Source organism: Sinocyclocheilus rhinocerous, unplaced genomic scaffold, assembly GCF_001515625.1.
Source record: "Sinocyclocheilus rhinocerous isolate Xijiao unplaced genomic scaffold, SAMN03320098_v1.1 scaffold2782, whole genome shotgun sequence".
Classification (NCBI taxonomy): domain Eukaryota; kingdom Metazoa; phylum Chordata; class Actinopteri; order Cypriniformes; family Cyprinidae; genus Sinocyclocheilus; species Sinocyclocheilus rhinocerous.
In genome coordinates this window covers 137809-161378 of record NW_015631009.1, presented here as the reverse complement: position 1 = coordinate 161378, position 23570 = coordinate 137809, and the positions used below count along the sequence as shown (strand labels likewise).

Sequence of the window (23570 nt, the reverse complement as noted above, 5' to 3'; positions counted from 1 at the left end):
TTATTATTACTGTTGCTATTATTATTTATCTACAAATACACCGGACATGCACTGAAAGTAGTAAAGAGGTCAGCATCACATCTAGTAGGTTTAACAGTCATTAATCCTATTGTGTACTAACTGTGGAGTCAGCCCTGCAGGAGTGAAACCTTCTATACTTAGTATCTAATCCTCAGTGACATAGTATTGATACAAATACATTCACTAGATAAAGTCTGCGCAGTGCTGTGAACCTGTTCCATGTCCATTTTTGTATTTATTATTACAAAATACTACAAATATGTATTTGATGTACTACTATTTGTTTCAATAATATGTGTCAGCTTCTAACATTTGTAAGTGGGTTAAATGTATGCTCCCTCTGTTTTTACAAGACTGCTGAAGAGGAGAAAGTGGGTGAGTCATGCTAAAAATCACTCTGGTGGAAAGTGTTCCAGTTAAAAGCAGACTTGGGTGGGGTATGTACACCATTCCAGTAAAACTCCAGTTTCCGAATAAAAGCAATTGTTGAATAAATCCTGAGTCAGTGTATTTGTGATGTTCTCTCTTAATGTTCTCCAGCTGTAGAAGATACAAAGACATCTTCTCTATCTTTCTCTTTCACACACAGACACACTAAACCACTGTGACATCACTGCTGGCGTTGGTAAGCTATATCTAATAACCCAACCAAAGCCACACCATAAAATTCCCCAGCCTGTGAGTGATTTAAAATCCATTAGTCCACTACACCAGTCTCATTGCCCTGATTCACATGCGCACAGAGCACGAATGATGCTTTTCCTTTCACATGAAGAGAGCAACAGAGTGTGAATTTCTTTTTGTGTTACTGAGGTTTCTCAGAGTTCAAGCAGCCACTGCATTATAGTACGCTTTAACAGTGAGATTATTCTCTCTATTCTGCTCTCCTTTACATTGAGTTTCACATCTGAATCACAGGTCTGCAAGGCTTTGAAATATGTCTCAATCTACTTACCCTGCGGGGTTTATACAGTCAGATTTCTGGCTAAAAAACACAATTTGGAAAAAGAAGAATGAATTAGGGCAAAACAGAGACTATCTGCTTATTCATACATGATATAACGTAATGTTACGTAATGTAACCAGAACTGGTGTGGTTGGGAAGATTACACCGTGAATAACCACAGTACCCACTTACACAATAAAAACAGCCACTGCTTTGACCCCTTATTTTATTTAGATCAAGATTTACATACATCACAAAAGTAGGCAACAATAAACCTTTCATCACAGTCCAGACATTTCCTCAGACTTATCACTGATAATCCACATAAATTGTAGAAACGAGCAAATAATCTTGAAATCTGCTTTATTATTATGTTTGTAACCAAGTTAGAATTTAGAGCACTGTTGCAGATTCTGTCCCGTCCCTAAAGAAAAGGACTGTTTTTCACAGAATCATTAATATGTAACCTTACAATGTCAACATTCTCTCAGAAGAGTGTTTGTCATTATAATTCCAAATGTGGCACTTGCAGAAACATAAATGGTAAAGACACATTCATTGACAATAATAAAGTATTTACAAGCAAGGAGCGGAGATCCACAGTAAAATAAGATTGTGTCAGTGTAGACTGTGGTAAGGCATTTTTAAAGGCTTCTGGCTTTCTAGGATTCTGAGAGGCAGTGTTTTCTACACGAAAATGAAAAGTTAAATATTGTCAAAGATAAAAGAAAAAAAACAGCATGCCATCTGTACTTTTTGAGCTATACAATATAAAGAGAAGAGCATACACCAGTAACAGAAAGATAGATATGTAGCCAAAAAAAACAACAACCCATGATTATATACATCAGGCTACAGTTTCACAATACAAAACCTAAACACGTCTAATACTTAAAATGAATACATAAGTTTATATAGATATTTTTTTCTCTTTATTTAGCATATAATTTATTTGATTATCAAATGTGTATAAAAATCTACTTTGTAGACAGTGAAATATTCCAACACTGAAGAAGTGCTAGGTAAACCACATGGAACAAAGGTTAAATAAGAATGGCATTTGTATTCACTGCTATATTTTTTATCCTTCTTGCTTGAATTTGGCAATACCTTTAAGTTATACACAGCCCTATCTATCATGGTTTTTCCCTTCAGTGTATGTGAATACTTGAGTTACACAAAATAATATTCCTGTTTGTATAGACATTCTCTGACAAAAGCTACTCACTGCCCTCTCCAGCATTTTGTTCTTCTACAGTGATTGATAGAGTTAGATTTCCATTTCGATGATATCAGATCATCACAGAAACCTGCTGTAGTAGTCTGTAAGTCAGCTACAGGCTCAAAAAAGGCCACAGGTTACCTGCCCATCTACCGACCCTCATTTTTATTTGAGGAGGATGCCTGTCTGTGCCACTAATTAGTGGAATTTTCCAAAAAAAGAAAAGAAAAAATCCTTCATTGCACCATTTAACCGTTCAATACAAGAACAATAAAACAAACAAACAATAATAATAATAAAAAAATACTCTGAGCAGCATACACATTGTGTTTATCTACTGATTTGTTAAAACACATAATTTTCACCTTTAATTTATTGGTGAGATTTTCTAGACAGCCAAACTAACGAAAGAATAAAAGTATAGCTTACACCTGTGTTTATACTGTAGATCTGTGCAAAATGTACATTTTCATCTGTAATTTCAATCTTTCTAAAAAGCCCTCTCTCGTTTCTTGTAATATAGTGTTGTTACACCATCAGCGTATGTAGAAATCCAGTTTTGAGTGTTTAGTAGAGGGCACTTTCGTTATAGGAGTTAGGATAGGTAGGGCAGGGTCTGTTCCAGGGTCCATTGTAATCTGCATTGGGGAGACTCAGCGTGCTGCTGCTCTTCTGCTTGTTCTTGAGACCCCAGCTGAGGAATGACGGTTTTTTTGCTACCTTGCGAGACTTCGGGTTCTTATCATCCTCATCATGTGCCAGGCAGATCATAGAGTAGGTCTTCGGCAGACCGCCGTATGTAGCACTCTTGGTAGGCTGCAGAAATAGAAAGAGAGGAGAGGTGATTAAACTCTTAGCAATACTTGATCTGAATTACAAACTATGAACACTCAAATTAAATACTCACTAAGCTTTGACATTTACATTGTCATTTAGCAGACGCTTTTATCCAAAGCGACTTACAAATGAGGACAATGGAAGCAATTAAAATAAACAAAAGAGCAATGATATACAAGTGCTACAACAAGTCTCAGTTAGCCTAACGCAGTACACGTAGCAAGGGTATATGGAATAACATGAGGTTCAGTAAATAATTACAGAATAAGTATTTCTGGGTGAACTACTTCTTTACCGAATGTTGCAAGAGGTTGCTATTAACACAGTGTAACCTATAACATTAGAAAACAATTACATTGAATTAAACATTAAAATACAATTCTCACAGTTCCACGCTCTATCTACAGCAAACTTAAGATCACTATGGCTAAAATTACATGCACTTGTATGGGTTTCGGTTACACTATGACACAAACCTGGCTACATTACGTGAGCCTTTTTGTTGATTTAATGAGAATGTAATTCTATTATGAGTTAGTCATCAGTGTATTATGCTTTTGGTTCTGCTGATGTTTTATTTACACAGTCTATCAACACCCACAAATATTCACAAAAACCAACAGCAAGACCCTTAAATGTGAAAATAAGATTTCACACAGCAGACATGGATCTTACGACCTTATCATAAAGAGCTTATGAATCCTGACTGACAGAAACATTAACGTTCACTGGTGAAAAGGAGTTCAGTTATTGGTAAAGCTAGAGGATATAATCGAATATATATAAAAAATTTAATGAATTTCACATGGCCATACATTGTGAATATTGTGATGTTAATGTGCTTTTTATTTTGTGATCAAAGACTGTGAACTAATTCTTGGTAAGATTTTAATATCTTTGAAAGCAGTCTATTATGCTCACCAAGGCAGCATTTATTTGATGAAAAATACAGTAACATTTATATTGCAATGTTATTTATTTCTGTAATGCAAATCTGATCCTTCAGAAATCATTCTAATATGCTAATTTAGAAAAAAAAATATCATCAATGTTAAAACAGTTGTGCTGCTTTTTTAGGCTTCTTTGATGAACACAAAGTTCAAAAGAACAGCATTTATCAATGTAATGCATCCTTCCTGAATTAAAGTATCAATTTCTTTTAACAAACAAACAAAAAATCTTACAGTAGTGTCTATTCGTAACTATTTTGTTAATTTTAGTTTATCTAAATGAACCTAATTACAACATATTAAATAGAATTCCTCATCCAATCAGAGAATGGCAGGTAAATAAACCTTGAGACAAATGGAGTTACCATTGGTTGGCTGCTGCTATCCAACATGCTGACCACTCTGATGTTGACGCCCTCCTCATCCACATCCTTTAAAAGCTTCATAACATCACTCACTCCCAGCCATTTACACTCCGTGTCGCCCACAGCAACAAGGTAATCTCCTTCTTTCAGCCCCTCAGCCTGGTGATAAAAAGATAGTGGAGAGAAAAAGAAACAAAGGAAAGACAGAAAAAGGTCAGAGAAGTAAATCACGTCCTGCAAGAGTGGCGCTTTTCCACTTTTATTAATGGTATGAGTTTATCGGCACGACCACACTGCCGTTACCATAGAGATCAGCTCTGAGAGGACTCGCTCATGTGCTCCAACAAAAATGAGGGGCGTGATTTGTGGGAGACACACAGCTGCTTGAGACTCACATGGTCAAAAACAGGTGCAGTGGGCGTGGATAAATGTGTGTTTTGTTTTCATTCAATTGCTGTGGTCAAAGATGAAATCTTCTGTCCTCAGCTTCAGGGACATTTACACGTATGCAAAGAAGATTAATTGAAACAGGAAGAAGTTATCGCTTCTGATAAATGTCATGACAGTTATCGGTTTCAGTTTGTTCTTCTCATTAAGGTGACACAGCCTTAATTATTTATTTGCAATAAAACTGAGGTGGAGAGAGAGATGTTTACACAAGGACAAAAACACTTCAAAATATCTTATACTCCACACAGAAAACAACATGATACAGGTTTTGCACAACATAAGGATGAGTAAATGAATGATGACAAAAAAAAATCTTATCTTTGGGTGAACTAACATTATTGGTGTCTGTGCCTGTGTCTATGCGTAAACACTCACCGCTGCGGGACAAAGGGGATCCAGTGACTGTATCTGAACGGGTGCATCTCCCTTCAGAGTGAATCCGAGGTCTCTGTCCTGCAGTCTCAGCCTGATGGTCCGCGGGGCTGACCATCTCTGCTTTGCTGAGAACACTGACAAAGGCCCCTACGCAACACAAATACAACACCCAATCACTATAGCAACTCACCAAATTTAAAGACACACAGGGTGTTTTTAATTTTAGCTTGCCACCCTGGTCGTCCTTGGCTATAAATCCGACCCTGTTCATTATCCAAACATTTGGCTTACTGGCACGCTGACTTCACGCAGTATATGCGAATGGCTTTGCTCATATGGTGCAGAAAGTTTATTTAATAATATCATGAAAAGCGCCGCCATCTGAGGTGATGTTAAGCTTGAATAGTTTAAGGCAGTAGTTCTCCACCACAGGGCCATGCCAGACTTCCAGGGGGGCAGATAAGTCTTAAAACAATGTAAATTTTGTTAACATAATCTTAGATAAAATATTTTTGAGTTTATTTATTACAACAGAAGTACCAGAGGTATATCAGAATAGATAGGAGGGGCTTCGAACATAGTCTCGGACAAAGGCGGGGCCTTAAAGGGATACTCCACCCCAAAATGAAAATTCTGTCATTAATTACTCACCCTCATGCCGTTCCAAACCCGTAAAAACTTCGTTCGTCTTCAGAACACAATTTAAGATATTTTGGATGAAAACCGGGAGGCTTGTGACTGTCACATTGACTGCCAAGTATTAAACTCTCTGAAGGTCACTCAGACATCTGAAGGCGGTAAAACTCAAACATACGCTTCCATAAAACTAACCACATCATAAACCCTGCCTCCTTCACCTGAATTACCCTGCTCCCCACAGCCGGAGGGAACGGAATATATACGTCAATGTGGTTCTCGAATGTTCCAGTTCTGTACACCAGATTTACAATTCTAAGACTCTAGCACAGAGTCAAAATGATTCTTGTTTTTTATTTGACAGAATTTCTGCAGATGAAGACTTTAGGTATTACAGAAATCAAACCCAAAATAAAGACAAATTCCATCACATGATTTTTTTTGTCTCATCTATTCAATTTAATACATTAAAAATGCAGTTAAAACATATTATGACTTAAACCTTTTCTATGATGAACATGTTTTTAATTCTTAAATTAAAAATCACCTTTATATTGAGTGGGCATAAAACAATCAGGATGGTACAACCGTCCTGATATATCATAATTAGGGGATTTTTTGTAATTTTTTTTATTAAAACCCAATGAAAATCCAAAAAAAGGTTTGCAGCAATGAGTCATAAAAATTTAGCATTTTTGCACTACCGTTTCCATTGTCCTGAAGCCAGTAATTTTTGTAATTTTGTAATAAGCTTAGTGATGATGGCGTTGAAGTCATGAGACCGTGGTAAAGTTCTTTTAGCTTTTTACTTTTGCCAACTGTATTTAGGCTTCAAAATTCATAAAAGTTATGCAAGAGCATTCCTGTGCTGTGAAAAGAGCTCGAAATGTCTTTGAGTAAAATTAGTAGCCCACATACCAGCCGCTGGAATAGGTCTTTGACTTTCACCTTGGTGGCAGCTGGAATCTCCATCTCAGCTTTCTTTTCTGTTTTAGCTAACAGAGGAGGAGGAAAACAGGGTTACAGCATATTTACACTGTCAACTGAACTTACATAACCACTGTGGTTCTCTACGGTAAGATGCAGGTTCTATTCTGAAAATCTCATTCAGACCAAATCGCAGTTTAAACTGCGATGCTTCGGCCAAAACAAACTCACCGTTGCATATAGGACACTTTTTAGATTTAAACAAACAAACTATAACAACTTTCTACATAATGAGCCAATCACGTGATCAGGCAAGACAGAACATTTGTTTATACCAGTAAGCAACATGCATCTCAAATGAGCCAGGACACATCCGGATGCATTAGTGTTTATGATACAAATGTGTATGTGGGGCGGAGCTATCAGAATAGGGGCAAGACCCTTTTGGGGTAGGGGCGTGTTTGTTTTGGTGATTTCAAATATCAACATTGGCTACCAGAAATCACTTACTTGCCTTTAAATGCGTTTCTGACACACTACACTTTTCGCTCCACTGACTTCCATAATACTCATGCAAATGTGAGAGACAGGAAATGCAAGCTCATGCAAATTGCACAGTGTTCCAATGTTCAAGTTTAATGAACTCTGCCCTCCGAATTTCTATCATGAAGGCATGACTCTTAGCTGAATTAAAAGAACACAAATTTTAAATCTGCAGGATTGCAGTGTTGCAATAAAGTGGAGTAGACTGCATATTTTTAGAGTGTGACGTCATATTACGACCGTTGCAGTGACTGTAAAAATTTTAGAAAGTAGAAAGTCTAGTGTGACCATTAATATCAGTTGTCTGTCTCTGACTCACAGATGATATCTGGCGCAAGCATGTAGTCTGTGAACTCATCTTCCTTGTCGTTTTGTTCAAACTTGGTAAGAGCACGCTTGAGGCCAGCTTGTAGGATGTCACTCAGGATGTCCAGTTTTTGCAGGTGTCGACAGCGAGAATGTGTGCGGATGGCCTCTTCGTGTCCCATGATGGAGCGCTTGCAATAAAGTGGAGTAGACTGCATATTTTTAGAGTGTGACGTCATATTACGACCGTTGCAGTGACTGTAAAAATTTTAGAAAGTAGAAAGTCTAGTGTGACCATTAATATCAGTTGTCTGTCTCTGACTCACAGATGATATCTGGCGCAAGCATGTAGTCTGTGAACTCATCTTCCTTGTCGTTTTGTTCAAACTTGGTAAGAGCACGCTTGAGGCCAGCTTGTAGGATGTCACTCAGGATGTCCAGTTTTTGCAGGTGTCGACAGCGAGAATGTGTGCGGATGGCCTCTTCGTGTCCCATGATGGAGCGCTGCAGATGAGCTTTACCTGAGCAAACAGACAGAAAATGTTAGTTTAGTGTGCTTAATTGGAATATCCCAATCATTTACACTCTGTAGCCAGACAGGTCTGTATGTAGGAGCCTCTCACCTATCCGCCGTCTCTCCTCCTTATCCTTTAGAATGTCAAGAGGAGAACGTCCCTCTGGCATGGTATCATATAGTTGTGACAGAGCCTTCTCTTGCTTGTCCTCGTCATCACTGGGTGTCACTACACATACAGACACATAAATCACCAATATTTAAACACTGCATTGTTTTGTTCAATAAAACAGAAAACATGTCCATTTCTGTAAATTTCATCTCATTCCACAGAGGCCATGTTAAATGTTAAGGCATTTACACAACCCATTGTGTATTTACTTGGTCTGTTGAGTCCAAATGAACTTCTTAATAGCTAAAAATGTCTGTCACGGAGACAAAAAAACAGAAGAGAGAGAGAGGGGATGGGGGAGTGACTGCTTGAATAACAACAAGAATGTTACATAATCCCATTTGTTCTGGCACAGTCTATCAGAACACTGTCAAACGCAGACCGAGATACTAAACCGTCTCTGCCTTTCTTCTACCTCCCTCTTTATGTCCTTAAAAAAAACACCTTAGAATAAAAGTCCATTAAAGGTGAGCAGCAGCTCATTTGCATTTAAAGAGACAGGCCCGAAAAACAGCGTGTTTCTGCTTCCACTCAAAATTTTCAAAATGTTATAATAAATGAACTGTGTGATATTTTGAGCTGAAACTTCACAGACACATTCTGGGGACACCAGAGACTTATATTACATATTGTAAAAAGGGGCATAATATGTCTCCTTTAAAAGTTTCAGTGGGCTGCTGTGATTGAGTGCTTGACTTACAATGGTGGTCCAGCAGAGCGGTGGAGACAAAGTAATGGGCAAGAGAGTTGTAGTGATTGGTCTTCAGCTCGGACATGGTGGTCCAGAAAAAGGGCACGTTGTTCTTAATGGGGGTCTGGATCATGGACTGGTGAACTTCACTGTAGGTTTCCCCCACCTGAGAATATAAAGGAGAGAGGGGTAAATGTCACAAGCACTCTGGACAGAGGCATAACCTTGGGCTTTGAAACAGACCCGCATACTGAAAGGATCAATAGGTCATATATTTATATGTATGAATTACAACAGAAAGAACATACGAAAAATACAAAAGTTCAAAAATTCTAAAGTTTAGAGTCAGTAAGATGATTCTTTTTGAAAGAAGTCTCTTATGCTCACCACGTGAAATATTATTACAATTTAAAATAGCCGTTTTGTATTTGACTATATTTTAAAATGTAAATTAATTATGTGATGGCAAAGCTGAATTTTCAGCATCATTACTCCAGTCTTCAGTGTCACATGACCCTTCAGAAATCATTCTAATATGCTGATTGGCTGCTCAAGAAACATTTATTATTATCAATGTTGAAAACGATTGTGCTGCTTAATTATTTTTAATTAATTTTGTGCAAACTGATTCTTAGATTAATATATTTCAAATGTTTGAAACAAAATAATTTATTTGAAATAGTCTTTAAAGCCCATTTTGATCAATTTAATACATCCTTGCTGAACTAATAACTGTAATATCACAGATTTTTTTAGTACCTTGGCAGCCTCTTGCGCTATTTTGAGCAGGCTGAAGAACTCATTTCGGATTCCTGGAAGAGTAATTTGCTCAAACATACACTCCTGCGCCTGTGCTACCATCAGCCGGATCAACATGCTCAGCATAGCAGGGCTCATATCATAACTGGGAGTGTGTGTAAATGTCTCCTTCAGGTAGTGCAGCACACCTGCAGCAGAACATACACAAACAAAATCAAACAGACAGAATTAAGCAGAATTTAATATCAGAGTGTGCATCTATACAAATCAGTCCCCTTATATTTGCATTCAAATGCAGCAGTGGGTAAATTAAACAGAAATTTAAACAGAAAATTCTGGTAACACTTTAGAATAGGGAACACATTCACTATTAATTAAGAATTCCTCAAACTCCTAATTTGCTGGTTTAGTTTATTTTAGTTATGGAGTAGGATTAAGGGATCTAAATTATGATCGTCATATAGAATAAGGCATTAGATTTCAAATGTTTCAAAGGTTTTTAGTAGTGCATATGTGCATTATAAGTACTAATAAACAGCCAGTATGCTAGTCTAAATTATGATCGTCATATAGAATAAGGCATTAGATTTCAAATGTTTCAAAGGTTTTTAGTATGTGCATATGTGCATTATAAGTACTAATAAACAGCCAGTATGCTAGCAACTAAAATAAAGTGTTATCAAAATTCTAGGTAATTTCTTAAACTTCCCAACATTATTTGGCTTATGTAAAAAGCACTGTCATTTCCTCCTTTTAATGCTTTTGCAAACACATCTTAGAGATAAAAAAAGACTTGTAGGACAATGTGTCAATCAATCTTTGTCATAATCACAACAACAAAAGGAGAGAGAGAGATTATATTTGGTCCTTCTTTCCGGTGGAGAAATACAAAACATTCAATGTGATGAAAGACAGCGGGGTAGGCTGTTTTGATAGCTTAAGAAAGCCAGCCAAATCTCTCTTTATGCTGCTGTTATTTTAAGGAGGTTAAAAACTGACACAAGCCACTGAGTTCCCATGAGCCTTTGACAGATCTGCTGATGAGGGGGAAGAATTACATCATGTTCTCTCCACCTTGAAACACAACCAGAACCCGAATATATGGTCTGTTCTCATGAGGCAGGAGTTCATCCACAGTTCATCATAGCCAGTTTTGGATACTTTCCTTGCCTTCTTGCAAACTAATCTGGATCTGTACCACATTACTGATGTTCCAAACTGGTTATGTGCATCTTTACTGGTCAAGTGCATCTACTTAAAACCTCTCACCTGCGGATTTCTGGAAGGCAGCAATGGCGTCCTCGAGTCCAGCTTGTGTCTGTCTGTCGGCGCGGGTTCCAATCTGGGAGCATAGAGCTGCCATGTTGAAGAGTATGCTGGCTTTCTCCAGAGAGATGTTCTGCTGGCACACAGGCACACCGGTAAAAGAGTCATACCTGCGTAGGCACAAAAAATGTTTTAAAACTCATGTTGACAAAAGCACTGATGAGGCTTATTTTTAGTTTGGTTAAATATGCAATGCTGAAGTGCATCCTGTAGCTTTATTAGTAATTCAGCTACTTCTCTTTGTTTTTAGTTTTTTTATGATGATTTTTGTTCTTTATCCTGTTATCTACCTTTGCCTCTAGGGTATAAATGAATGAAAAAGCAGATGTATAAACATAGAAACAACAATGGCAGCCTGACAGCCCAGTCAGACCAGTTGTGTGTTTCCTCTGAACGAGTTGTAATGTTTACAGCTGATTCAGTGGTGTATAATGTCATTACAAGCATATTACTGCTGGTGTGGGTGAGATGCAACGAACCAAGTGAAGAAAATGCCAATCTGGCGTGTAGGGGAGAAGAATCGAGGTTCTAAGAAGGAAAGTTGACTGAAGTAGCTGGCAAGCAAATCTACACCAGAAGGATTACGACTGGGGGTCCGACAGGCCTGAAATACACACATTCACTTCAATCAGTTGTGTGTCAATCAGTGTTTCTGAGCCTGTCTACTGTAAGTTTTTTTTTTAAGGTCATGCAATTTTATGAATTTAAACAGAGAATCGAACCAAACACTTTTACAGAGGTCACATCATACCTGTCTCAGGTCCATTAGGTCATCAATCTCAACCTGAAAGTTTGAGCCGTCTTCACTGTAGTGTTCCAGGATGAAGTCCTGTTGAAAATAAATTTCATATCCATTTACTCTCGGTGTCAAAGCAAACACAACAACGTCACACAGTCACATATTCACAGGCCTGTTCTCCTGGCTAAACTTGTCTGTAGTGACAAAACAATGACAGTGTCATAGATTCACCATGGCTATGTCATTACAGTTCGACTAAATTACAGGTTGGAAGCATACCCAAACCCATCTGATTGATCCTCGTCTCTCAACAAACATCTCAACACCCACTTATTTAGAAGATAATAAGGGGCATGCATCAAACATCACTGTAGACTTTCAAATCCACAATTAAAGTTTTATTGAGTCTTTGGCTTCATTGTTTATTTTGCTGTGACCTACTTCCCATTTTCACTTAGAAAAGCTTAGTCTCACGCAAGCCACCTGACTGAAGGCCTGATAACTGAAGTTAACATTGGGGGTGCGCTGTGAAAGAAACTGACCTTGAGAGCAACTGAGAAATCCACATCCTTTGTCTCCTTCAGTCCCAGAGGGATGAGTGGAATGCTGGATGTCTCTCTGTGAAATGAATAAAAAGACAGATTAGAAATTTAATTTAGAAAAACCAAGATGAGAACACATTCAGTAAGAAAGAATAAGACCAGACCATTCTTAGGCCAGTGATTCAGCGATGCCAGACCTCCTACTCTCTGTGTGACTCAGAGCTGAGACAATTCTATGCCAGTTTCAATCATCTCTAAGACTGAATCAGCTGATACCAGAGTAGAAGATGGTTTTCCATCACAAGCCAATTGCCCTACTTACATTATAAAAAAAAAAAATCCTATTAAAAAACTTTGACCCAAGAAAGAGGTATGTGTGTGTGTGTGTGTAAGCGTAAGAGTGGGTAGTTTTTGCTGATCACACTTTCATGTACGTGATTATACAGCATACATATTATATTTATGTTTGTGTTGTAACTGCATTAACTACAATGCTTGCACTGGTGGGGCATTAGCTCAGAGCAGTCTGAGTGAAGATAGACGAGAGAACACATGAGTGTGAGCTGAAGAGAGGCAGTCCTGGTCTGTCCTGATTGAGTCTATGACAGGTAACAGTCCAGCCCCAGTGTGGTTTAGGGGAATATTTGTAAGAAATATTACTGGATCAGAGGAAATATCACTAATGCTTCAAGGAGATGCTGAAATAAACAAAATACTGTATGAACTAAAAAAAAAAACTGAAGAAATCAAAGCAGAAAGAATATGTAGGTTCAATTACTTAACATTGGTTAATGCATTTGGTATAATGAACTATAACATCATTTATTAATCTGGGTTACATTTAATTCCTATATACACTACCATTCAAAGTTTAGGGTCAGTTAGAAATTAAATAATTTTTATTTAAAAGTGACAGTAAAGACATTTATAATGTTACAAAATATTTAGATTTTAAATAAATGCTTAAATGCCTTTTCATCAAAGTATCATAAACACACACACACACAACAATGTATTGCGGTTTCCGTAAAAATATTAAGCAGCACAACCATTTTCAACAATGACAAAAGTTGAAAATTATTTCTGAATGATCATATGACACTGAAGACTGGAGTAATTGCTGCTGAAAATTCAGCTCCCAGGAATAAATTAGTTTATAAATTATATATTAAAATAGAAAACCGTTATTTTAAATTATAATAATATTTCACAACATTACTGTTTTTACTGTATATGTAATTTTACTGTATTTAGAATAATGCGGCCTTTGTGATCATGACAGTCTTCTTTAAAAAACAAACAAAAAAAACCTCAAATCTCAAAACTTTTGAACAGTAGTGTATAATAAAACTTTGTTTTGCATTGTGAGTTGTATAAATTGACATTAACTAATGCATTATGTAAAAACATTTATTAATGAACAGTAATATTTACAAATAATCTAGATTAATAAATGCTGTATAAGTACTGTTCATTCTTAGTTCATGACAGCAAATTCACTGCAATGAGACACACAGAGAACAGAAGACAGGTTTTGTTCCTGTGTACTCTTCAGGCCATGAGAAAAAAGTTTGTGTTTCAAAAACAGACAGAGAGGGACAGAGGGGGTGCAGGGGCTTGAAAGAAATGAAAGAATGCAGTTCTGTCCTTTTACTGACACACACACACAGTAAGCTGGCAGCCAGGTGCGATGGAGAATGCCACATTGTGCGCAGCTACAGTAAGACCTTGTTCTGTTCGGATTTCTGTTCATGAAACACAGGTGATAACACTGCACCAATGGGAATATTCCTTTTCTCACACTCAATCACACAAAGTCATAATAATAAGTCAAAAAAGTACAAAACAAAACAAATGGAAGTATTGGGATCATAAAGGGACCAAACTCAAACAATCAAAACTACTCATCTAACCACTTGTTGGCTTTTTGAAACTGAGGAAATAAATATATTTTGATTTATTTGAGCATAATTCCAGCAGAGTCAAGCCAAACAGCATCATATGACCCCTTTAAGACTGGTTTTGTGGTCCAGGGTCACATATATTACAGAACATCATATAGACTAAGAGAGCTAAATTCTTCTATAAAAAAAAATATAAATAAACAAACTATGGTTCTGCCAAATGGGACAGTTCACCCAAAAATAAAATGAGATGTTTTTCCAATATCATATTTTGTTTTTTGTCCATGCAAGGGGGTGTAGTATTGTTTTGAACCCCACTGACTTTCATTACACATTGATTTACTTTGTAATTAGTTAAAATTGTTTAAATGAAAGGGCAAATAACACACTGAATGTGAAATTTTGAAGTAGAAACGCTGAAATAGGATTTTCTTGTAAAACATACTCCAATAATCTTTTATTTTTATTTAACTTTGATTTGAAAGTTGATTTGAAATCTTTTTTTAGAGTGTATGGACAAAAACAGTTAAAACATTCTTCAAAATATATTTTTTTGTGTGTTCCGCAGAAGAAAGAAAGTCAATCAAGTTTGGAACGACATGAAAGTGATTGATTGTCTCATGTTTACAGCTTTACGGTGAGTTGTAATTACGGATGTAAGTCAGCGGTTCAGAATCAGGTGCAAATGTCTGCAGGAGGTTTTTCTGGTTTACTATGAACCCTCCAGGCACAGAGGATAAACACTCTTTCATTAGTGCTTGGCCCAGAGGAACAAACCTGAGGCTGTAAGCCTCAACAGGTTATGAAGCTAATACTGAAAAAAACTAGGCCAGCACAGATTAGTTAAGCAGGGTTTGAGCTGAAAATATGGCTGAGCTTTCTTAGAGCGGAGAAAGACGCCTGTTCTCGTGCAGACAGTGAAGCATGCCAAAGACACTCAAGGGTGCAAACGTGCATACACACTCTCACTCACAGTGGCCTGAGAGGCAAAAGAGGGCTTAGAGAGGATTTAAAGAGGACAAGAATCCAACCGTAACCAAGGAAACACACTCAAGGTCTACAATCTGAACACAAAATATAGACAGCGTGACGGTCACAAAAGCATGACTGCAGCACCATTAGTGAATCCTTTCATTTTGGCTGTAGGGTTTGAACGTCCTTGAACATCCTTGATTATAGACGACATGCATTTCTCTCTCTATTGCTATCTGTTTTAAGGTATGACCATTTTTAGCCAAGACATTGTTAACATGTAACTGAACAGAAGAGAATTTGATGGCAGTAAGAGAATTTGTCATACATGCTATAATTGTGATACCATGGAAAAGGCAACAGAAACAGAACTAAAATGAAAAGGAAAACACTCTTGCATCCTCTTCTGACACGTGAGGGGGAAACATGTGGCATGTGTATGAAAGAAGGATCTCAACCTGTCAAACCACCTCCTCATAAACCCGTCTGATCAGTTATGTGGAACAGAGTCTCGTTCTATTGGGAATTAATGTAGAAAGAAACTGATTGACCAATGAGCCCATTTCTTGTCTTCTCTTTAAACTTAAGGCAAGTTCATAGGAGAAGTATAAGGAGTGGGCTGTTCAGTGCTTTTTAATAAAGGAAAGCATGGGTAGCAAAAGTAGAGGAGACTGTCCTATAGAAATAATAATAATAATAATAATCAGCCTACGTGGAATATGTAGCCACAGAAATTTCCAAAAAGCTTTGCTGATTTCCACCAAATTCAAACACCTATCATTCACAAAATATTACACATCCTCATTATCAATGAAATATTTTGGTCAGTTTGATTACACTTCTAACTGCTAATAACCATGTGGTCCTCTCTGTTCTGTTTAACACTTATTAACCATATTTAAATATCCAGAGGTCAGTACAGAAAATGTGATAGTGCAGGGCAGTGAGCAGAGAGTTCAGCTGCTCTTATGTCATTCTGTACACACCTCTTACATTACTGTAATACCTCAGGGAGGATCCATGTGTCCAGAGGAACTGGGCATGTGTGATTAAGATTACGATTAAGAGCAGGAACTGTGCATTCTGTCTCTAGAATGGATCTTAATCTGACTTAAGAATGTTCTCACTGTAACTTTCTTCATCCTAATCAGTGCTGCATGTACTTACTGTACGTTCTGATAAACATCCACAGAGCTGTTGAGACCTTCCAGCTGCTCCATAAGAAGCTGCAGATCTGAGTTGACATAACTCAACTCCAGCACCACCTGCTCCCGAACCTTATTATTGGACGTCGCCCTTGAAAGAGAGAAAGAGAGAGGATAATCAAAGGTCATATGCAACTCCTCAAAATCTACAGTCCAGAAGGAAGAGGCTGATAAGACGGGAGTCTTTGTTATTTTGTGTGCTCCCAAGCACATGATATAAGTGGTGAGTGGGCAGTACAGCCACGTTTGTCGAAGAAAAGACTTTAGAATTCAACTGCACAATCCTGATACAACGCATACTAAATATAAAAGAGAAATATGCCTAACTACAGTCAATAAAATGCAAAACCTTATAGAGTCACAGAGGAACATTTGCATAGTGACCCTGTTTTGTCTGACTGCTATTCTAAACTCTGGACAATGGGAGGAAGCGAGATGAAGGTGAGCAGGTCAGGTTGGACCCGAGACTTTTGACCTCTTATTCAATCAGGCAACGTCACACTTGTGCCAAACTGTTAATCACTGTCTCCTATTTTAATCACATACATGTCTAGTGGTTCTCAAACATACTCACCTGAGGGGAAAAGAGAGAATCCTAAAGAATCCTTTATTATATAATAACATATGTAATTCTATACTAATCACATGCAGTATTTATTACTATTAATTATTATTATTAACAATTTTATTTGTATAGCGCTGTAATAGCTTCAAACAAAAATTCAGCCTTAAAAGTGCCTTACAATGAAAAAGCATTACAAAAAGTACTCTACATAAAACCAGATAAAATATCAGAACTAAATGTAACAAGCTTGAGGATGACCTACTTCATAATAATAATAAAAGACAGAATTGATGGAGAGCAAACAAAAATGTGAAATTAAAATTAAGTAATAAAGAAATGTATTATTATATTGTTAATATTGTTAGCAATATTGTTATTGATGACGAAAAACATAGCAAAGTGTAAAAACTATTAGAAATAAACAAACAAAAATAAATAGTAAGATAATGTTAAGATACAGAGGAATATTGCTGATTCCATCTGTTACAGGTAATGACATGATTTATTTTAGTGAGTCCCGAGGCCTATGACATAATGCAGATCAGGATGTTCTTTAATTTTAAAGTAAATATTACTTTAATGAGTCATGTTTGTTCTTTGTTGAATACCTAACACATCTCTCACTGATGGAAGCACATGGAAATGTCAACTGAGAATGGAAGATTACTTGCACCTCTCTCTGCTTTTCACATTTTCTATTGTAATAGAGTCAGTGGTGCAGTTTCAACAGCAGAAGGGGTCAGAATTTTTTTAAAGACCTCATGAGGTGTATAAAGTATTATTCTGTACACCAACTCAGTCACGTTGGCAGGGCGGGACCCCACAAAATCAGCAGTCTGTGAAACCGGTCGGGCCTGTGAGCTCACTCAAACAAACACACACACACACAAGAATGTGGACTACAGCCACTTAAGATCTGAGAGAAAGACAGACAGAGAGAAAGAGAGAAAAATTATGGTAAACATGTGGGGGGGGGGTTAATAAAAGCAGACGACTACCGAACAATCGATCTATTATGTGGCTATCCTTTCTTCCATGAACCACAATCCTCTGAGACCCATGAATGAAGGAACATTCCAGATCAGCTCTGAAGAGAGAACAGCTATGAGTGGAGGAAGGTAAAGAGATTGAGCAAGCATACACCCCCACCCCAATATTAATGAGCTCAGGTAACCAAAAGCACTCAGACATCCTGCTCTAACGAAGGGCTATGAACCTAACTCATGTATATCATTACAATACATACCAGGCCTTCTTTAGATCTGAATCACACATTAAACACAGAGGCAATTAGAGTGTTTCACTGAACTATCGACAGAGAGATCCTCAGGCTGTGTTTGCGTGTACGTGTGAGAGACGCACTGCCATCCCCTCTCAAAAAGCTGAATTTTAACTGCTTCTGCTGACATGTTTTTAAGAGTCTGCGTACGTGTCTGCGTGGACGTGTTAAACAGGCTGACAGAAGACCTCAGGGCCATTTGCAAACACATCCTAGCACTGCAATGACCTCACTGTCACCTGCTGACTAGTGGGAATTTCATTTCCTATAGAAGCATTCCTTTGTAATTAAAATCTCCAAACCCTTGTATCAGCTTGGATCCAGCCTTGTTTTCCACCAGGTTTCAGTCAGCCAACTCACAATATCCATCCAAACTGCAGCCAATGCCAGATGACAATAACTCAACAAACATAGCCCAAACATATCATTAACCCACAGAGAGGAAAGGAAAGGAGACTCGCTTATGGTTTCTAATTGAAAGAGCTTGTCCAAATGTTATTGTTCTAATAAGATTTAAAGCCACTTTGACGTCAATGCCAATCAAATGCTTCGCTCCAAGGACCAACCCAGCAGGTGTGTCCTTCAAAACCATGGAGACAACAGACACACTTAACATCCCCATGGTGACTGGTTTGTCCAATGTTACAGTGTGTGCTCATCGTAAAGGGAAAAACACTGGCAGCTTCTGAGAGAGGTAATGTATAAGCAGGGGGTTTCACAACAAGATGCAACAGCTGTTCTGTAAACTTCACAAGTACCTGTCCATTCCGAATGTCTGCACAGGTATGAATGTGGGTGTTTGCTGATTAGATCTCAATGTTTCATGTCGGCTTATGTTTCATTTATATAAGTTTGATAGCACTGGCCAGTTACAAATCAGGCAAATTAAGTCCTACAAACCAAAGTACAATCAGAGCTTCCTTGTCCCAGGCAAGCTGCGCAACACCACGTTCATAATCGCACGATTTTTTTGTGCAGCTTGTCAGTGAACAACGGCTCTGTGTTGTAAATGCTGCTCCATGTGAAAGCCCGCACTTGATGGAGATTTACCGCTGATTACAGAAGCGGCTTTACTGACAAGATGCGCATTAAATATCGCATGCGATTTATCGTGCAGCCCTATTATATAGTAAATGTTAATACAATGTAGGGTGTTTTAAACAAGTGAATCTTGTTAAAAGTTACATGCGTTGGCCGTGCTGGAGCATTTCCTGAGCAACAACCCGGTGAGTGAACAGCAATATGAAAGCGGCTTCACGAGACTAATGATGAGCATAGACAACAGACAGAGAATTAAATTTAGCGTTTTTATTTCCAACATGCGCTCATTCATGGCTGTATTATTTAATTAATGCAAACTTACGTCTTTATTGAGAGAGGACTTGACGGATTATCTTAGCCTACGTGACTGCGACTTCATGAGACGATGAGCATATAGACAACAGAGAGCGAATTAAATTCAGCACTTTTATTTCCAACATGCGTCCATTCATGACTGCATATTATTTAATTCACGCAAAGTTACGTCTTTATTGGGGCAGGACTTGACGGATTATCTTACATGACTCCGTGAGTTCCTCTCTATTTCTTCGAGCCAAGCTGCATAAACTGCATATCAGGCATTTATGTAATACATCTCATTTGTGCATTAATGGCTGTTATGTTAAATAAAGTTTACCAACTACAGTAAATCAAGTACCCGTGCACGCCGTTGTTGTTGTCTTGTTTCCCCTCAGATGCGCTGCAATGGTGATCCTGCGCGCAATTCTCAAAATATTTTATTTGGCGTTTATCGGTGAATCCGATATTACAAAACCGATATCCGATTATTGTAAAATGCTTAAATATCGGGAAAAATATAGGTAAATCGATATATTGGTTGATCTCTATTTAAAACAGAACATTATATTTTCTTGACACAATTTGCATCAACATTTACAGTAGTGATATAATGATGCACACCAAGTCGGTTGAAAATCGATAAAAATATATGACGATTCAAGTCAGTTGAGATGTTAAAGGAGTAGTTCACTTTCTGAGTTTCTTTCTTCTGTTGAACACAAAAGAAGCTGATGGGCACCATTGAATTCCAAAGTAGGGAAAAAAAATACTATGGAAGTCAATGGTGCCCATCAACTGTTCGGATACAAACATTTTTCAAAATATCTTCTTTTGTGTTCAACAGAATAAAGAAACTCATACAGGTTTGGAACAAGTGGAGGGTGAGTAAATGATGACAGAATTTTCATTCTGGAAGTGAACTACTAAATGAATCACAATAAAATTGAGAGTGGGGGTTTATATGAATGTATCTCTGTCTCTGAGGGGAACCGACTATCTTCAGAAAAGTTAGATGGTATTTTCTTTTCATCTTGCCTCCATATGTATTTATAAGTGCAGCGCTGCTGTTTACAGCGGTAACCAAGGAAACGCTGTATCGCCGCTGTTCCATAAGCGCCCAACTGTTTTCAACATTGATAATAATACACGTTTCTTGAACATCAAATCAGCATATTAGAATGATTTCTAAACAATAATGTGACACTGAAAACTGGAGTAATGGCTGATGAAAATTCAGCTTTGCCATCACAGAAGTAAATTACATCAAAATAGAAAACACTTATTTTAAATTGTAACAGCATTTCAAAATATTAAAGGTTTTATTACATTTCTGATCAAATAAATGCAGTCTTAGTGAGCATAAGAGACTTTATTAAATTATTAAAGATGGTAGTGTATGTAAATCTAAATAATCAATGTGAGAGTTATTTTGAGGCAATGGCATTCTGTTTACTGTACATCATAGCAGTGTGCGCAAAAAAAAATTACACTGATCAACACTGACACATGCATAATTATACTGTTGGGTTATAATTTGTCTATTCTGTCATTAAGTCAATTGAATGCCAATTGAAGGAAGTGAGTGTACTCACTTAGAAATATATGTATTGTATTATTAATTAAAAAAAACGGCTATATTAAAATCACCATTTTTAGTTTTGGTTTTGAGTTTTGGCCAAGAATTTGAATCACTACTCAAAACACATTGCTCATTATTAATCATATCATATCATTATTAACAATGATTCAAATTTCAAATTCGAAATGATTCATTTCAGAAAGGCATTTAACATTCTGTGAATATAATTTATAATTTTTGATGTCTAATTTGTACAAAAACCTTCTTCCCCTTGATGTGCTACAGGACACCAGAAAGGTGACACTAAAAAATATTTGCATTATACTTTGCATGTTTTTTAGTCAGACACAGTTTTCCTCTCTCGTCTGGATCAGCTATAGTAGCATGCATGACTGACCAGTGGTTACCATTCAAATCAGTGCCAGCATTTCACAGTTGACAGCTGGCTGCTACAATGTTCGAAAATGACTTGCATGTTAAATGTTTCTAAGCAAAGAAAGTTTATATTTGAGTTTAAGATATTATGGTTTCAGGTTTCAATGTCCTAGCAAGGACTATATGGGCTTCACAGGTATAAGGTCTGAAAAATGAAAATCTCATAGCAATTCCCAGTCTCTTTAGTCATCAGCTTTAACAAAGTCACAATGTTACTGTGTCTATCATCAACTCCAAATCTAAAGGTATAAATGCTAAAGGCACAACTGACTGCCAGATCAGATTACAGATGAGCTCCACAAACATTTGCTTCTGCACACACAAAAAGAGAAATACTTTGACGACAAGTTAGAAGCAAGACATCTGACTGAAACCTCACTGCACAAAGAGCAGAGGATTCCTTAAAAAACAGGGCAGTGATTCACCCGACAGAGCCAGTCTATCATCAACTCCAAATCTAAAGGTATAAATGCTAAAGGCACAACTGACTGCCAGATCAGATTACAGATGAGCTCTACAAACATTTGCTTCTGCACACACTCACACACACAAAAAGAGAAATACTTTGACGACAAGTTAGAAGCAAGACATCTGACTGAAACCTCACTGCACAAAGAGCAGAGGATTCCTTAAAAAACAGGGCAGTGATTCACCCGACAGAGCCAGTGCTCTGCGGTCCAGTGCCAGATACTTCAAGACAGATGCTATTATGTAACCAAAAATAAACTAGCAATGAATGACTATGGGAACCTTCTTTTTAAAAAAAAAAAAACGGGGGGGGAAAGATTTCCTGCATTTGTGTGCATATCCACACATGTCCCCGTAGGCTAACATGCGAGGTAAGGGTGATGAATGAGCATTTACCCTTGTGTTTGTGTCCACACATAAAAGTGCTTGACTTACTTGAGAAGGTTCTCTGCTCCAGCTCTCATCCTCATCTGCTTGATGATTTGCTGGTTGAGACGTGCTCTTTTATTCTGCAGCTTACTGCGGCCTGTCTGAGCAAATGGATTACATCCCTGTCAGAGGAAGAGAAGAAGAAAGAGAAAGAAATAAACAATTTTGCCTGTTTTATAAATGCTGTGAGTGTGAACATTCTTATAAAGCACAACTGCATTACATGCATTACATTGCGCCTATTAATGATAAACACACAAGCACATGCCAGCCGACACATACACCTTGTTATGTTTTTAAGGTGTGGCGTACCCAGTACATGACGTAACGAGATCAATTTGCCTCCCAGACACACCTATAGAGAGAGTATCTGTCATAAATCTGATAGCTGAGGGAGGAGGTCTGATTCATAGGAGGCTGGTATCAATCTAGAATGGTTAAAATAGCAAACCTCTTACTGCTCTTATCTTGACAAACATTCCATAAGATTCTACAGTGAAAACGTACTGCTATGACTGAGCACAGAGCAAAGAGCACCAGCTTTGAAGGGTGGAAGTGTCTAAATGTCTATTTTATAATAATTCAGTTCTAATAACTCAAGTTCTCAACAACTGATTGCTCGATTCTTAGATACTGTTTGTTCCTTGTGTGAACAGCAAATTTGGTGTATTTAGGGAAAGTCAAACCGGCAATTTTACTGTAATTTGCTGCTTAAAGGGGTCATATCCTGCGATTTCAAATTTTCCTTTCTCTTTGGAGTGTTACAAGCTCTTGGTGCATAAAGAAGATCTGTAAAGTTGCAAAGACTAAAGTCTCAAATCCAAAGAGTTATTCTTTATAAAAGTTAAGAGTCAACCACACCTACCTAAAACGGCTCGTTCTAACACGCCCCCACATGTCTACGTCACGATGTGGGAAGATTTGCATAACACCGCCCAAATGTTCACGCAAAGAAAGAAAGCGTAACTTTTATTCTCGCTGTAGTATTGTTGTTGCCGGCGCCATGTCGTGAAGGCGCTGTGTGTTTCGTTGTGAAAGCGAAACTACTTTGTCTGGCCTTCCAAAAGAGGAC

General features: G+C 37.6%; 1 protein-coding gene across 1 annotated transcript in view; it reads right to left on the bottom strand.

Annotated features, from left to right (window-relative positions):
- Nucleotides 1-1313: 1313 nt before the first annotated feature.
- LOC107741034 (rhophilin-2) overlaps nt 1314-23570 on the bottom strand; it is a 26818-nt gene continuing 4561 nt past the window's right edge. Inside the window, exons 2-15 of the mRNA XM_016553607.1 lie at nt 22505-22620; nt 16365-16493; nt 12322-12397; nt 11792-11869; nt 11520-11644; nt 10984-11150; nt 9715-9902; nt 8965-9121; nt 8202-8321; nt 7905-8099; nt 6721-6797; nt 5167-5313; nt 4342-4500; nt 1314-3005 (exon numbers count right to left, since the gene is read on the bottom strand). Coding sequence (XP_016409093.1) covers nt 2757-3005; nt 4342-4500; nt 5167-5313; nt 6721-6797; nt 7905-8099; nt 8202-8321; nt 8965-9121; nt 9715-9902; nt 10984-11150; nt 11520-11644; nt 11792-11869; nt 12322-12397; nt 16365-16493; nt 22505-22620 — 1983 coding nt within the window. The 3' untranslated portion in view covers nt 1314-2756. The remainder of the gene's footprint in view (nt 3006-4341; nt 4501-5166; nt 5314-6720; nt 6798-7904; nt 8100-8201; nt 8322-8964; nt 9122-9714; nt 9903-10983; nt 11151-11519; nt 11645-11791; nt 11870-12321; nt 12398-16364; nt 16494-22504; nt 22621-23570) is intronic.